The 15,353-nt window shown below is 43.7% G+C and overlaps 2 protein-coding genes, 1 non-coding gene and 1 pseudogene across 5 annotated transcripts in view; 1 reads left to right on the top strand and 3 right to left on the bottom strand.

Annotated features, from left to right (window-relative positions):
- LRRC3 (leucine rich repeat containing 3) overlaps positions 1-15,353 on the top strand; it is a 62,187-nt gene that overhangs the window by 12,632 nt on the left and 34,202 nt on the right. The window lies entirely within an intron of this gene.
- The window catches only part of TSPEAR (thrombospondin type laminin G domain and EAR repeats), a 51,843-nt gene continuing 38,485 nt past the window's right edge, over positions 1,996-15,353 (bottom strand). The window contains exons 9-12 of one of the 2 annotated variants that reach the window (XM_061636556.1): positions 13,873-14,102; positions 7,620-7,801; positions 7,209-7,310; positions 1,996-3,509 (exon numbers count right to left, since the gene is read on the bottom strand). In XM_061636556.1, the coding sequence (XP_061492540.1) occupies positions 3,356-3,509; positions 7,209-7,310; positions 7,620-7,801; positions 13,873-14,102 (668 nt within the window). In that variant the 3' untranslated portion in view covers positions 1,996-3,355. The remainder of the gene's footprint in view (positions 3,510-7,208; positions 7,311-7,619; positions 7,802-13,872; positions 14,103-15,353) is intronic. The other variant, XM_061636557.1, reaches the window with a different exon arrangement.
- TRNAV-UAC (transfer RNA valine (anticodon UAC)) lies at positions 5,380-5,448 on the bottom strand. Its single transcript has one exon. It is a non-coding gene; the product is annotated as a tRNA-Val (tRNA).
- Positions 8,186-8,304, bottom strand: LOC133389756 (5S ribosomal RNA; annotated as a pseudogene).

Raw genomic sequence — 15,353 nt, 5'->3', positions numbered from 1 at the left:
GGGCAGCCCCACCTAGAGCACATTACAGTAGTCCAGCCTGGAGGTTAGCAGTGCATGGACAACAGTGGTCAGGCTATCCTGGTCCAGAAGCAGCTACAGCTGTCTTACCAGCCAAAGCTGGTAAAAGACATTACTAGCCACTGAGGTCACCTGGGCCTCTAGCAACAAAAATGGATCCAGGAGCACCCCCAGACTACAAACCCGCTTTTCAGAGGGAGTATGACCCCATCGAAAGCACACAACTAATTATGCAAATTCGGGAACCACCAACCCACAGCACTTCTGTCTTGCTAGAATTCAGACTCAATTTACTGGCCCTCATCCAGTCCACCACCAAGTCCAGCAGCTTGCACGGCCTCTCCCGATTCAGATGCTACAGAGAAATAGAGCTGGGAATCATTAGCGTACTGCTGACACCTTGCCACAAATTACCTGATGAGCGCTCCCAAGGACTTCATATAGATGGTAAACGGCATCAGGGACAAGATGGTACCCTGTGGCACCCTACAGCACAACTGCCAGGGGGCTGAAAGATAATCACCCAATGCTGTTCTCTGAAAACAACCCTGGAGGTAGGATTGGAACCACTATAAAATAATGTCTCCGATACCCATCTCACCAAGTCGGTTCAGGATACCATGGTCGATGCTATCAAAAGCCGCTGAGAGATCCAAGTAAGAATAACAGGGTTGCACTTCCCCTGTCCTTCTTCCGATAAAGGTCATCCATCAGGGCGACCAAGGCGGATTCAGTCCCATAACCAGGCCTGAACCCAGATTGAAATGGGTCCAGATAATCTGATTCATCCAAGAGTGCTTGCAATGGCTGCACCACAACTATAGACCCAATATTAAGCCACAGATGGGTATTATGAAACTATTGGACAGAGCAAGTAGTTAATTTATTTTATTTATTTATTTATTGTACTTTTAGACCGCCCTTTAGCGACAAGCTCTCAGGGCGGTGTACAACAGAGTAATGTTAATGTTAAGGCTCTGCTATATTTGATGTTGCATGACGCAATCCAACAGGCCGATCTGATAACACTTCTATAGAGAGCAACGCAAGTGCTTTGAGAGGCAACTATTAGCATGGCCTTAATTATAAAAACAGGTTGTGCGTGTTTGCAAAATACTTACATGCACTATGGCCATTTGTCAGTTTCTAAAACTAAAGAGCAGTATGGCTTGGTGATGTTTCAAATCTTCAGGACAAAAGGGTTTATGCCACACCGAATGGACATGTGCAATCACCTTAAGCAAGTCAGAGCTGTCAAGACTTGCAGAAATCTGCAGAGCAGGCTCCTGGAAGAAATTCTTCATGAGGAGCATTGGGAATATGCCTCTCTGAAGAACTGGCCCCATTAAAATTAGAACTCAGTCAGTTAGGACATTGTCCCACAGAAACAAATATTTATTTCTGTATTTGTTTCATTTAAACATAAGAGCCTTGCTGGATCAGCCCAAAAGGTCCATCTAGTCCTGCACCCTGTTTCCTCCAATGGCCAATCGGATGCCTCTAGCAAGCCCACAAGGAAGGCATGAAGGCAATAGCCCTCCCTCATTGTTGCTCCCCAGCAACTGATATTCAACAGATGCTGCCTCTCTGCATGGAAGTTGTATATGACTAACACAAGGGATTGACCTATCCCAGTGAATTTGTCTAATCCTCTTTGAGACCTACCTAAGCTAACAGCCACCACCATAACCTGGGGTAGTGAATTCCATAAATAAATTACACATCATGTGAAGAAGTAGTAAAAATGAGCACTTGCCATTTATGTTTTGTCACTTTAGTTTGTTTTTTCAAAACAAATTGAATCTAACTTGGGTAACCCTAATAGCCAGGTAATGTGGATCTAAAGAGTTATGGCAATCAGAACTGCATTTGTTCATTTATTTTAGCTGGAATGATGTTTGAATTTACTAACAAAATGTAAGCAGAACTAAACCTCTGAGATGATGAAAGCCACTCCTTCAGTTTTATTGGGTGTCATTTTCAAAATCACAAATATTCTCTGGAAAATAAATAACAATTCCACCTCCATATAAGAAATGCTATTGTCAGGAGTATCAATTTATACAGTACAAACATATCATTTATAAACAATGATTGAAATCCTTTGAAATAACAAGTAGGTATACTTCTAGAGGTTATTCACGAACTAACGTGTAAGCAAAGACTGAAAAAGCACCAATGAAACTGGGGTAGAGCTTATTAGAGAAATGTCACAGATCCATATAACAAGGTACCAATGGTTTTCCAAAGGTCAATAAGCACCAGTTTTTAAATCCACAACAGCTGTTCATAAAGCCTAAACATAAAAAGCATTAAACATTTGGTTGTCCATTCCTTGTAGATATGCTGCAAAGCTAGGAAATACAACCCTGGAAGACTCAAGCACAGATCAGAGGCATTTTGTAGCGACAGGGCTTTCACCATAGTTCACTTTCTGTGCAACTGTTAATGTGACAACACCCCAAGCCTGTATGGATTATGCATCTTCTCTGATGTGACTGCAGTACTTTGCATTAAGGGAGTAACTAGGCTTCTAATTTGCTCAATAAGGCTTAGACATTTTCCCTTGAAATCCTAAAATCCAGAGCCATAAATAGTGTTCTAAGATGGTTTGAAAGCTTTACAAAACTTTACAAAAACCAAATAGCAGCTGGTGGTCCCACGAAGCTCTTATATCATACTCTTAAGGACTCTTTCTTCAGTTCTTCTGGAACCTTTATCTGGGCTCCAAAAATTTTCATAGGACCTCACAGTGGGTTGGAATATGTCAAAATAATGCACACCCATACTGTTGCCATAAAGTAACAGCAATGGAAGCATTCATCCATCTGGGATCTGGGAGGAGTCAGCCCAAATGCTTATGCTTGTTCCATATTTTTAAGCTGTGACTGATAGCCCATAATGTACCAAAGGTATCTTCCAGCTTCTACTGTCCTGCTTCAGTGGCAAAAACATCCTCAACTTTACATAGGATTGTGGATTATATTAGCAGCTCCTTAGGTCTGGAAGATGTTTGGAAGTGTGTATGGGTTTGTGTTGCATGTGTGTGTGATGAATTGGAGTTACTGTACTCACCAGTATCACTGGACAGCTCTAAGTTATATTCCTAGCCCACTCCAGGTAGTAGAAAGAGGGCTTAAAATCTCATCCCTGGCAGCCTCACACCCACCCTAGCCAAGAGAGGGAAGGTGGATCCCTATCCTATGACATCTCTGGCATTCATTGCAGTAACTCTTAGGGACAACATTCCCGATCCTAGCCGTGAGTACCAAAGTAGTTTCTCACAGGTCCAGACTTGCCAACTTGTTTGCTGCAAAGCAAAACATCTCTTTCCTGGTCAAAAGGTTTTCAGCTTCAGCACCCTGGAGAGCGGTTCTTTTGCACTCGAATACATGAGGTAAGAGCCAGCTGTAGTGTTGAAAGCTTCCCAGTCCCTACAGCCAAAAGTTGGAAGATGGTGAACAGCTACAAAGCCTTCATATCCTTGCCATCTGTAGTGGGGGGGGGGGAAGAGTTATGCAATGCCCATCATTCCCAAACCCGAAGGATCCAATTTTCTCCCACTGCCTTCAAACAGTTTTCTTTCTGATCCAGAAAAACCTCTGGTGTGGAACTGTAGTCCTTTAACACAAACTCAGAGAGCCTACAATATGGATATTGGACACAGGCCTCACACCCACTATACCCATACATATGTGGAGATGCTACTACAGCCATACCACAGAGCAGCACTTAAATCAAGGGTGGGAAACCATTTTCAGCCTGAGGGCCGCATCCCTTCACAGACTATCTTCTGGGGGTCACATGCCAGTAGTGGGTGGGACCAGAGGCAAATGTAGGTGAAGCAACAGAAGTGAACATGCAGAAAGACATTTACACGCACACAGACAAACACCTCTCCATTCTCCAATTCAGGCTAGCAAAAGGTATCATCACAGTTCGATGGCACATTCCAACCAGGCAAAAGCACCTGAGCAGTGTGAGGAGCACAGTCAGTGAGAGGGTGTGGCTTGGCAAGATGAGGCATGGGTTAGGAAGAAGGTATGGTCTGAGGATAGTCCCGAGGGCTCAATAGAGAGGACTGGAGGGCTACATTTGGACTTTTAGAGACTCCTATAGAGAATCCAGTACTATTGTCCTCCAATGATGGACCCTCTGGATGGGGTCGCACTCCCCCTGAAGGAGCAGGTTCGCAGCCTGGGAGTTGTTCTTGATTCATCCCTGTCACTTGAGGCTCAGGTAGCCTCGGTGGCCCGGAATGCTTTCTACCAACTTCGGTTGGTGGCCCAGCTGCACCCCTATCTGGACAGGGAAAATCTCGCTCCAGTTGTCCGTGCTCTGGTAACCTCCAAATTAGATTACTGCAATGCACTCTACGTGGGGCTGCCTTTGAAGACGGTTCGGAAATTGCAGCTCGTGCAAAATGCAGCGGCCAGACTATTGACACGGACAAGGCGGTCCGAACATATAACACTGATTCTGGCCCGCTTGCAGTGGCTGCCTATATGTCTCCAGGCTCAATTCAAAGTGCTGGTTTTAACCTATAAAGCCTTACACGGCTTGGGACCACACTACCTGATGGAACACCTCTCCCGATATGAACCTACCCGTACACTGCACTCAACATCGAAGGCCCTCCTCCGGATGTCTCCTCAGAGGGAGGCTCGGAGGATGACAACAAGAAAGAGGGCCTTCTCAGTGGTGGCCCCCGAATTGTGGAATGATCTTCCTGACGAGGCATGCCTGGCGCCAACATTACTATCCTTTCGGCGCCAGGTTAAAACTTTCCTCTTCTCCCTGGCATTTTAGCATTTTAGTATTTTAGTATTTAGTATTTTAATATGTGTTTTGTCTGTCTTAAAATGTTTACAATTTTGAAATTTGGATGTAGTTTTAAAATTGTTTAAATATGTGTTTTAATTGTAGATGGAAGTTTTAGTTTGTACACCGCCCAGAGAGCTTCGGCTATGGGGCGGTATAGAAATTTAATAAAATAAATAAAATAAATAAATGACTCAGAGAAGGAAAGGTACTATGGGCACAAATTAGGGATAATACACCACATCATGGGTGGAGAACCTGTGACCCTCCAGATGTTGCTGGACTAAAGCTCCCATCTTCCCTGACCGTTGGACTAGAACTGATGGGAGTTGGAGTCCAACATCTGGAGGGCCATAGGTTCCCCTCCCCATCTTAACCATATGCAACCTCATTCTATTCATGCTGTCACATTCTATGCATAGGAACATAGAAAGCTGCCTTATTTTGAGCTAGGCTACTGGTCCATCTTGCTCAGTGTTGTCTACACTGACTAGCAGCGGCTCTCCAAGGTTACAGACAGGAGTCTCTCTCAACCCTACCTGGAGATGCCAGTGATCGAACCTGGGATGTTCTGCATGTAAGGCAGATGCTCTACCACTGAGCTACAGCCATTCCCGTATATACCTGAGTTCAGTGGAACTTACTCCCAAATAAGGAGGTTTAGGACTACAGCCTGGATAGCCTGAGGCATATCATTGTAAACCCACTTTACGAGGTAGCTAGTAGAATAAAATGGGATAACACCATGTTTGCTACACTGTGCTCCCCATAAAAAAGGTATGATACAAAGATGATTTAAATTTTGGGGAAATGCCTAACAATGAGGACTCCAACCCAACTGTGCATGCATACAACAGCCAGGACTATAGCATGTAATCATGCTGATCAGGAAAACAGCAATTATGCTGCTCAGCCTATTCATGAAAGAGAAAGTGTAGGGACTTCAACCAGGCCTCTGCTTCCACTCGTGATAGGCATGGTTGCTGATTTTCTGAGAGGGAGTATGCACTGCATGCATGGTCCTGACAATTATATTAGAGAATGAATTGCATGTACTCTCTGGGTACATGGTTCCTTATCTGGCCAGGGATCTGTGTGTAGAATCTGCTTCTGCATACATATACCTCCCTAATAAAGTCTAGAATCCCATAATGGAAGGTTGCTATTGCTTGGCAGTATATAGAAATAACTGTAGGTTTGCTCTCTTCCAGTCTTTTAGTTAAGGTTTCAATACAGTGCACAAAGTCAGTCTTCAAAGCAAAATGTTGCAAGTCATAGCCTTTCTCCCTGTGGGTGTGTATCAACTGTGTACTTCTTTTTGGTTATAGGAAACTAGATTGGTCTGGCTAATCCCAGACGAATGGAGAACAAATATATCTATATTTTTTAAAGGGGAAGAAGTAAAACCCAGGAATTTGAGCAGATTGGCTTGGCTTCAATATCTAGTGGAGGAAACAATAAAACAAAACAAAAAAGTGCAACAAAAGGTTTACTGACTAGAACAAAAGGAGTTCTCATGAACAGTCAAGATGGCTTTACTGAGAACAAATCATGCCAGATTAACCTAGTCTTCTACTTTCATAAAGTATTTGGCCTAACGGGGAACAAGAGAGGGGAGAATTGGCTGATTTGACATCCTCCTGGAAAAGCTTCTGAAACCAGCAACAGGTAGCAGGATTTGGTTGGGGATAGCATGGGTTCTCAATTGGCAAGGAAATTGTACTTAAAGGGTCATCGTTAACTAATCAACAGAGGTATCTAGTGGCATTCTGCAGGAATAATTTCTGGATCTGGTGTTTTCTGAGGGCTGGTGCACACATGTATATCCCCTTTATTACTCCAAGTAGAATGTATGAAAAGATTCCATTGCATTTGAAGCTGTGAGAGCAGGTGAAAAGAAAGTTCTGTCTGTCATGGTGTATTTAAAAATGCAAAAGCCAGTTGACGCTACATTTATAAAGTGATGAGCATGCATGTACAAATCAGTTTTTAGTGACTCTTTTAAGAATGTTAGAAGATTCACCAGTGATATGAAAGCAGAAGGCATTTGTCTGGGAAGTTTCAAGAAAAGGAAATTGTTGGACTAGAGCTAAACACCTGATTGGATCCCTTCCAATCCAGTTGCAGCCAGACCCTGATGATAACATGATTCTGTCATTTCCATTCAATGGCAGAAGCAGAGGGTGAAGGCAGGTAATTTTCCTCCCTGTATAGGTTACTATCATAACAGAACATACCACAGGTGATAGAAGCTTGACACATCCTTGCTTCTGAACAAAAGTACTAGTGAGGTCTTCAATTTTCATTCACTGTGAAAAGATACAACTATGAATCAAGCTATAGCACTGAGGGAGTTTAGTTCTACTTACCTGTAAATAATGCTGTTTACAGAGAAGGTCACACCATCAAATGAATTTGCTACCACCAAAAAGTTATCTTCTCCAACTGAAAAGAACTCCCAGTCCAAAGCACTGCAGCAGAAACCAACCAAACATGAAGAAATTACAACAACAGGAGAATCACTGGTGAACACATCCTCTTTCTATTTACTGTTTAGAACAGAACATTTTTATCATTTCCCAAAATCATTCCAATTTCAGAAAAGTGAGCATTCTCATCTTTCTATTATACATTTCTACCAGCAAGATCAATTTAAGAAAACATTCTATATTGTACTCTTACAATTTAAAAAAAAGAATCAAATCATTCTTGAAGACAAGAACATTCCTTTATCAGAATAACACAATCCTGGTGTTTTGCGCAATACATAAAGGAGGCACCTGTAGGTAAGAATGTCCTGGAACTTGACAAACATCTGTGCAGTGATGTTAAGTTCATAGATGGAAGAATTGATGGCAAAGCTGTTGTTTGGGGCAACAATTGTACTATCATAGCTGTTTGCCACAGCAAGGAAGACTCTATCTCGAATCTGAAAGACTTCCCAGTCAGCAGCACCGAAAGTCTAGACAAAAGAGAAGGCAAAAAGAAGCTATCCAGAACATGAATAGCTACTGTAGAATAATGTATTTCACACAATACATAAAGGAGACTAACCTAGATTATATGACATGGAGGAGACTAATCTAGATCATTTGACTTCCTCTCAGAGAAGCAATTCAACATATGCACTGGTTTGCACACAGAGACTGAGCATTGTTGTGGTTGTTATATGTGTTCAAGTTGATTATGACTTATGGTGACCCTATGAATCTTATATACATATATATATATATATATATATATGCACACACACACACACACACACACACACACACACACACACATATATTCATAGGGTTTTCATGGCAAGAAGTATTAAAAGATGGTTTACCATTGCCTTCCTCTAAGCCTACGGCACGCGGTATTCCCAGGCAGTCTCCCATCCAAGTACTAACTAGGCCTGACCCTGCTTAGCTTCCAAGATCAGATGAGATCGGGCATGTTCAGGGTAGTATGGCTGTAAGCAACTGAGCAGTTTCTATTAAAGCAGGGGTGAGCAACCTCAGGCCTGGGGGCCAAATGCAGCCTTCCAGACCTCTATCTGACCCTTGGGACTCTCTCTAGGCCAAGGGTTCCCAAACTGTGGTCCGCAGACCACTGGTGGTCACAAGCTTCATCATTCGGGGGGCGTAATGTGTCTGTAAAAATACAATTAAAAACCATACAGCAACTAACACAGCACATTGCAATTGCTACAACTGGCAGAAAAATAAGTCATCTGCCAAGACTATCAGCAATTTTCAAGTGGTCCATTTGGGGGGGGGATGTTTGGGAACTATTACTCCAGGCCATTCTGCCTCCCCAGGCCACACCCCACCCTGATCTTGCTCCATCCCCTCCTTGAGTGCTTTTGCCTGGCTGGGATGTGTCGTTCAGCTGTGATAATGCCTTTTCCTTGCCTGGATGGAGAGATTCCTCTGAACTGTGCATGGCTTGATTGTAGCCTGCTGTACAAAGGCAAGAGTCACATCTGTTGTTTCATCCACTTTGCCTAACCACACCCATTACAGTAGGGCCCCGCTTTACGGCGCTTCGCTTTACAGCAATTTGCTAATACAGCGGTCTCAATTAGACGCAATTAGACTAAAGCCCCACTCATACAGCGCTTGTTCCGCTTTTACAGCAGTTTTCGGGCATCGCGTGCCATTCTATTCAATGAGTTCCGCTTTACAGCGGTTTTTGCTTTACAGCGGGGGTCTGGAACGTAACCCACTGTATGAGTGGGGCCCTACTGTATTGGTATGTGGCTCCTAGAACGTTGCCCATGAGTAAATGTGGCCTTCAGAATGAAAAAACCTCCCCACTCCTGCATTAAGGGCTTGTACATATAAGTAAGATTTTTGTTAATAACACAACCATAATCTTTTGGTTGCAAGGGCTCCAGACATCCTCCCTTCAGGCTGGACTTCTATTTTTTAGAAATCTGATTTTATCAATGCTTGAACCACAAATCATAACTGCTTGCATACCCAATTCGTCTCTCTTGATAAAGGCTGATAATAGAGTGTATAGGGCATGGAAGCGGATGATATTGGACTCTCAGTTTCCAGGAGCCCCAACCAGCATAGCTATGAAGGGCCACAGATTTGCCATCCCTGGTAAAAGTTGACTGCGATCCTGTCACAGACATTTATTGGACAGTGCCTGTGTCCTCTACTCATGAAAAGGAAGGAAAACTCAAACCACCACCACCTCACTCACCAAATGCCTGAGCCATTTTGTAAGCATTTTTTGCTCATTTGTTTTTTTTAATGAGCTTCCTCCTGCCTTTCCCTATTAGTGCTCACTTTGCCTTTTACAAAGGGAAACCCTACCAAAATTAGGACGAGCTGTCCCTTTCCACTCTCACCCCCATGCAAGAATTGTTGCTTTTTAAACTCCACTCCTGCACTCAGAATGAAGTTTCTCCCCTGCAGCCAGGCTTTATAAGAATGTTTGAATAGTTGGCATATGACTGTTGCATTAGGTAGGTAGCAACATGAAGGGCGTTTCTCACATGGTTCCTAATTTTAAAAAGCGGTCTGGGCAAATCAACATGTTCTCTCACTTGATTTCTACTTGGAAACACACACACTTGGGGTTTACAGTTATGAAGAATGCAAAGCCACATTCTGCTCTGCATCCTTGACAACTGGATTCCATTGGAAATATTGCCAGGAAAATGTCTTGCAAATACTTCTTAATGCTGTTTCATGCATGACATTCCCCTGCACTAGGACATTATCCTGATAGCAATCCATCATTAAGGCCAAATGTATCTCAGTCCCACCCATAACTACCAGCACAATTTCCAGACCTGTGTTAGATGCTGTATGCCAAACCCACCCATTTTGTCACACAGCTCACATGCAAATAGGGCTTCTTTGCTGAACATCTACACTGAATTAAGGGTTGTCTGAAAGAGGCAAGTTGTGACCTCATGTTTTCCTCCACTTGGGCCTCTATCTCAGTAGCAGAGCAACTGCTTTGCATCCAGAAGGTAAGAACATAAGAACATAAGAACATAAGAAGAGCCTGCTGGATCAGGCCAGTGGCCCATCTAGTCCAGCATCCTGTTCTCACAGTGGCCAACCAGGTGCCTGGGGGAAGCCCTCAAGCAGGACCCGAGTGCAAGAACACTCTCCCCTCCTGAGGCTTCCGGCAACTGGTTTTCAGAAGCATGCTGCCTCTGACTAGGGTGGCAGAGCACAGCCATCATGGCTAGTAGCCATTGATAACCCTGTCCTCCATGAATTTGTCTAATCTTCTTTTAAAGCCATCCAAGCTGGTGGCCATTACTGCATCTTGTGGGAGCAAATTCCATAGTTTAACTATGCGCTGAGTAAAGAAGTACTTCCTTTTGTCTGTCCTGAATCTTCCAACATTCAGCTTCTTTGAATGTCCACGAGTTCTAGTATTATGAGAGAGGGAGAAGAACTTTTCTCTATCCACTTTCTCAATGCCATGCATAATTTTATACACTTCTATCATGTCTCCTCTGACCCGCCTTTTCTCTAAACTAAAAAGCCCCAAATGCTGCAACCTTTCCTCGTAAGGGAGTCGCTCCATCCCCTTGATCATTCTGGTTGCCCTCTTCTGAACCTTTTCCAACTCTATAATATCCTTTTTGAGATGAGGCGACCAGAACTGTACACAGTATTCCAAATGCGGCCGCACCATAGATTTATACAACGGCATTATGATATCGGCTGTTTTATTTTCAATACCTTTCCTAATTATTGCTAGCATGGAATTTGCCTTTTTCACAGCTGCCGCACACTGGGTCGACATTTTCATCGTGCTGTCCACTACAACCCCGAGGTCTCTCTCCTGGTCGGTCACCGCCAGTTCAGACCCCATGAGCGTATATGTGAAATTCAGATGTTTTGCTCCAATATGCATAATTTTACACTTGTTTATATTGAATTGCATTTGCCATCTTTCTGCCCATTCACTCAGTTTGGAGAGGTCTTTTTGGAGCTCTTCGCAATCCCTTTTTGTTTTAACAACCCTGAACAATTTAGTGTCATCAGCAAACTTGGCCACTTCACTGCTCACTCCTAATTCTAGGTCATTAATGAACAAGTTGAAAAGTACAGGTCCCAATACCGATCCTTGAGGGACTCCACTTTCTACAGCCCTCCATTGGGAGAACTGTCCGTTTATTCCTACTCTCTGCTTTCTGCTTCTTAACCAATTTCTTATCCACAAGAGGACCTCTCCTCTTATTCCATGACTGCTAAGCTTCCTCAGAAGCCTTTGGTGAGGTACCTTGTCAAACGCTTTTTGAAAGTCTAAGTACACTATGTCCACTGGATCACCTCTATCTATATGCTTGTTGACACTCTCAAAGAATTCTAATAGGTTACTGAGACAGGACTTTCCTTTGCAGAAGCCATGCTGGCTCTGCTTCAGCAAGGCTTGTTCTTCTATGTGCTTAGTTAATCTAGCTTTAATAATACTTTCTACCAGTTTTCCAAGGTCCCTAACATCTCTAGGTAGGGCTGGGAAAGGCTCCCTGTCTGAATACCTGAGGAGCTGCTGCCAAGTTAGATGGGCGACAGGTCAGTATAGAGAAGCTTCCTATGTACTTAATGAAGAAATGAAGCCGGAGAGTATCATGTCAAAATTGTAGATTCTTCAGAGTTCATTCAGATTGGTATTTGAATTCTAGAGGCTTCTGCTCATGCAAACATCTTGCTTGCTTGCAAAGTGGATGTACATTTTTATATCAGTGAAACATTTTTCAAGCGCTTTCTTTCATAAAGGATTATTCCAAAAGCATCATTCCATGGAGGAAACCCAGGGCCAGCTCCAGATTTTTGTCGCCTCCAGACAAGGAATTGTAGTGGCCCCTCGTATGAGCTCCCTCACCACTTCCAGCTGCTACCACCACACCAGAGCCAAAGTGGCTACTTTATACTATTGCTGCTAGCAATCTTCAGCCAGCTACCACAGCTGCTTCACTGCTGCTGCTTACTACCTGCCTGAGCCTCTGGCCCAGGTGCTGCCATTGCTGTGGCATGGAAGAATAGTGACCTAACCTGTCCCACAAAAAGGGGAAGACGAGGCCAAATTGGCTGTCTCTTTGGGCCACCGGGCTGAGCACTGCAGGATGGCAAGAACAGAACAGCTGCTACGTTGCCATGGCACCAGAATGCACTCTACCAGGTCCAGCTGGGAAGCCAGCCTGGTTGACTGGGATGTGCTGGCAGGCTGCTACTCAGCTCACTCTTCCATGGGAAATTCTGATGCCTGCCCAGCACACCAAATCCTTGATGCTTTACTGCATGCCTGAGGCAACCTGCTTCTTTGTTTTAGGACACTTCAGCAAACTTGATTCAGGCAACAGCAGTTTGTTGGGCTAGCTTGTGGGTCCCAGCAGATGCCTGGCCAAGCTCTGGAAAAGCATTACATTGGAAGAGGCGAAGGTTGCTGACTTTTCAAACAATGAAAGCAGCTTTCCCAGGCAGGGGCCAGGCATGACTGGTGTCCCAGGCCCACAGTGCCACAAGGCTGAACACTCCTGCCAGATACAGGTGGTGTGGGGCCTAAATAAGTCCACCCAGCCTGTCACATCAGCATATACATGCCGTGTATGCCTGCCATCACCCAAGATGGCAGTGGGTGTGTGAATTCCTTAGGGATGTCCCTGCTGCCATCTTCTGTGATGGCAGACACATGTGCACAGTGCATGGTGCATGTGTGCTGATGCAACAGGTAGGTGGGGCAGGCTGGCTTATTTAAGCCCCATACCAACTGCATTGGGGGTGGGGGTGCCTGGGGGCTCCCCCTTTGCGATCTGTGCCAGTGTTGGGTCACTGAGTCCCACGACCCAACAGTGCTGCAGATCGCCAAGTAGCAGCGTCACTCTCCCACCCTTTGGGCTGCAGAAGCCCTTGGACAGGGCCCAACCTGGCTGCCCACTGGTGCTGGGCCTGAGCTTTTTCCAACTTGGTGCCCTCCAATTCAACTGTAATTCCTATCAGCGGCATCAAGCATGAACAATGGCCAGGTATTATGAGAGTTGTAGTCCAAAACATTTGGGGGGTACCAGGCCATAAAACGCTGAATTAAAGCATGTTTTTATTTGTATGTCAATTATATCCCATCCCCGCAAAACCAGGATGAACTCAATCTCTAATGTTGCACATTTTTTAAAAAAAATCAGCTGTATAATTTCCTGTGACCAATTAGCATACTCCGTGCTGCTTATTGCCCTGCTGTTGATCTGCACAAGAAAGAAAGAAAGCATGACCCCTCACTTGCCTTGCTATCCTATGGAGGTATAGTAATACTTTTATAATAAATAAATAAATAAGGCAAATCCTTGCATATATACCATTTTGGCAAGAGTAGCAGCATCCAGTGCAGCTTCATGCATGCAGAACTATTGTTCTATGTATACTAACCACCAAACACACATACTCACACACCTACCTATACCTATGTACAGTATCTATACACTAGAATGCAAGATACCTTGTTCAGAGCCAAATACATTGTCCAAGCATTCAGACAAACTGAGCTGATTTTCCTGTTGGTGTATCTTACCAAGATTGACTGGAAGAGCTGGAAGGTTCCACTGAGCCAAATGTAGATGCGAGAGTCGATCATGGTGGATGTTCCATTAAAAGTGTTGGCCACCACCAGGAAGGAATATGGCCCAATACTGAAAAATTCCCAGTCGTAGGCTCCTGAGGTAGGAATGGTCTGGCTGGTTTCAAAAAGGCCTGTCCTGGCATTCCACCTGTATATGACACTGTCTATATTGTGGTTATCTCCTAGGTAAGTATAAAAAAAGAACGACAGATACAGAAATGGCATACAAAGATGGTAAGATGCTCAGTGGTGGGGGGAGGAGGCAGCACCAAAAACAAAAGGAAGCAAAAAAAAAAAAGGCAAAGTCTAAAAATGGTACTGAAAAATAATTGTTTTATCAAATGATGATAGTTCTTGTGAAACAATAAAATGTTCTGCGGTTTGGTTCATAACAAACACCCTCAGGAACACAAAGCTAAGGCTTGCCTCTCAAGGCAACATCTCTCTGGTGGAAGGTACTGAGGTAATGGGAATGAAGTTGATTTTACAGATATCAAGGATAGAACTTAAAACGTCTCTAATCTGACAAGGACAGTCAAATCAGAGCGTTTTCACAAGTTAAAGGAAATGATACTCTCTAGCTTTTGACCACATAATGAACCAAGATGGAGCTAAGAATTCAATTCATATGAGAAGATTTCACCAAAGAGTCAATGGGCCTTTTTGCATGGAATGGAATGTATAGCATTACATAAATAAGTGTGCATGGAGCTAGGGAGGTCACATGCTCCCCATTCCCTGTGGTGTAGCTGCAAAGAGGAGAGCAGAAACTTTCAATTCTGCTTTTAGACTAATCACTATTACCTGTTATTTGGGGAAACTCTGGTGATTTTACAAAAGAGACGGAGAAGTTATAGCCTCCCAGATATTGCTGGGCTACAACTTCCATCATCCCTGACCATTGGTCATGCTGGCTGGGACTGATGGGAGTTGTCCAATGAGATCTAGAGGGCCACAGGTTCCCTACCCTGGTTTCAATCATTTTATTTAAATAAGCTATGGTGTATGATCCTGACGTACTCAGTAACCATAATTTAAACCAAGGGTGGGGAACCTTTTTTTTTTTGGACTGAGAGTAACAGTACCTTGTGGTGGAAAACTTTTAGGGGCCACATTCTAAAAGTGAGTGAAACTAACCAGGGTTCCCCACGTTTTGACATAATAAGGTTCTCTGGTAAATTTAAAGGTAGGAGTGAAAGCTTCCAATCTCTTCTTTGCTACTCTGCCAGAGAAGCGAGAGGGAGGGTCACACATGTAACTCTAAACCATATTTTAGTGTTAAGTCTCAACCAGGCCAATGTAGAGTAAAAGGACCAAATACTGTGGTCTTTATGAATTTGTCTAGTTCTTTCCTTTACTGTATCTGTGCTTATTTTACCACACAAATAGCCATGCTAATTGGCTGAGCGTTTGTGCCAGTTTTGAAACTGGAT

Source organism: Rhineura floridana, chromosome 7 (genome assembly GCF_030035675.1).
Source record: "Rhineura floridana isolate rRhiFlo1 chromosome 7, rRhiFlo1.hap2, whole genome shotgun sequence".
NCBI classification, from domain to species: Eukaryota; Metazoa; Chordata; class Lepidosauria; order Squamata; family Rhineuridae; genus Rhineura; species Rhineura floridana.
Note: the sequence above shows the minus strand (reverse complement) of the source record. Positions and strands in the feature narration are given on the sequence as shown.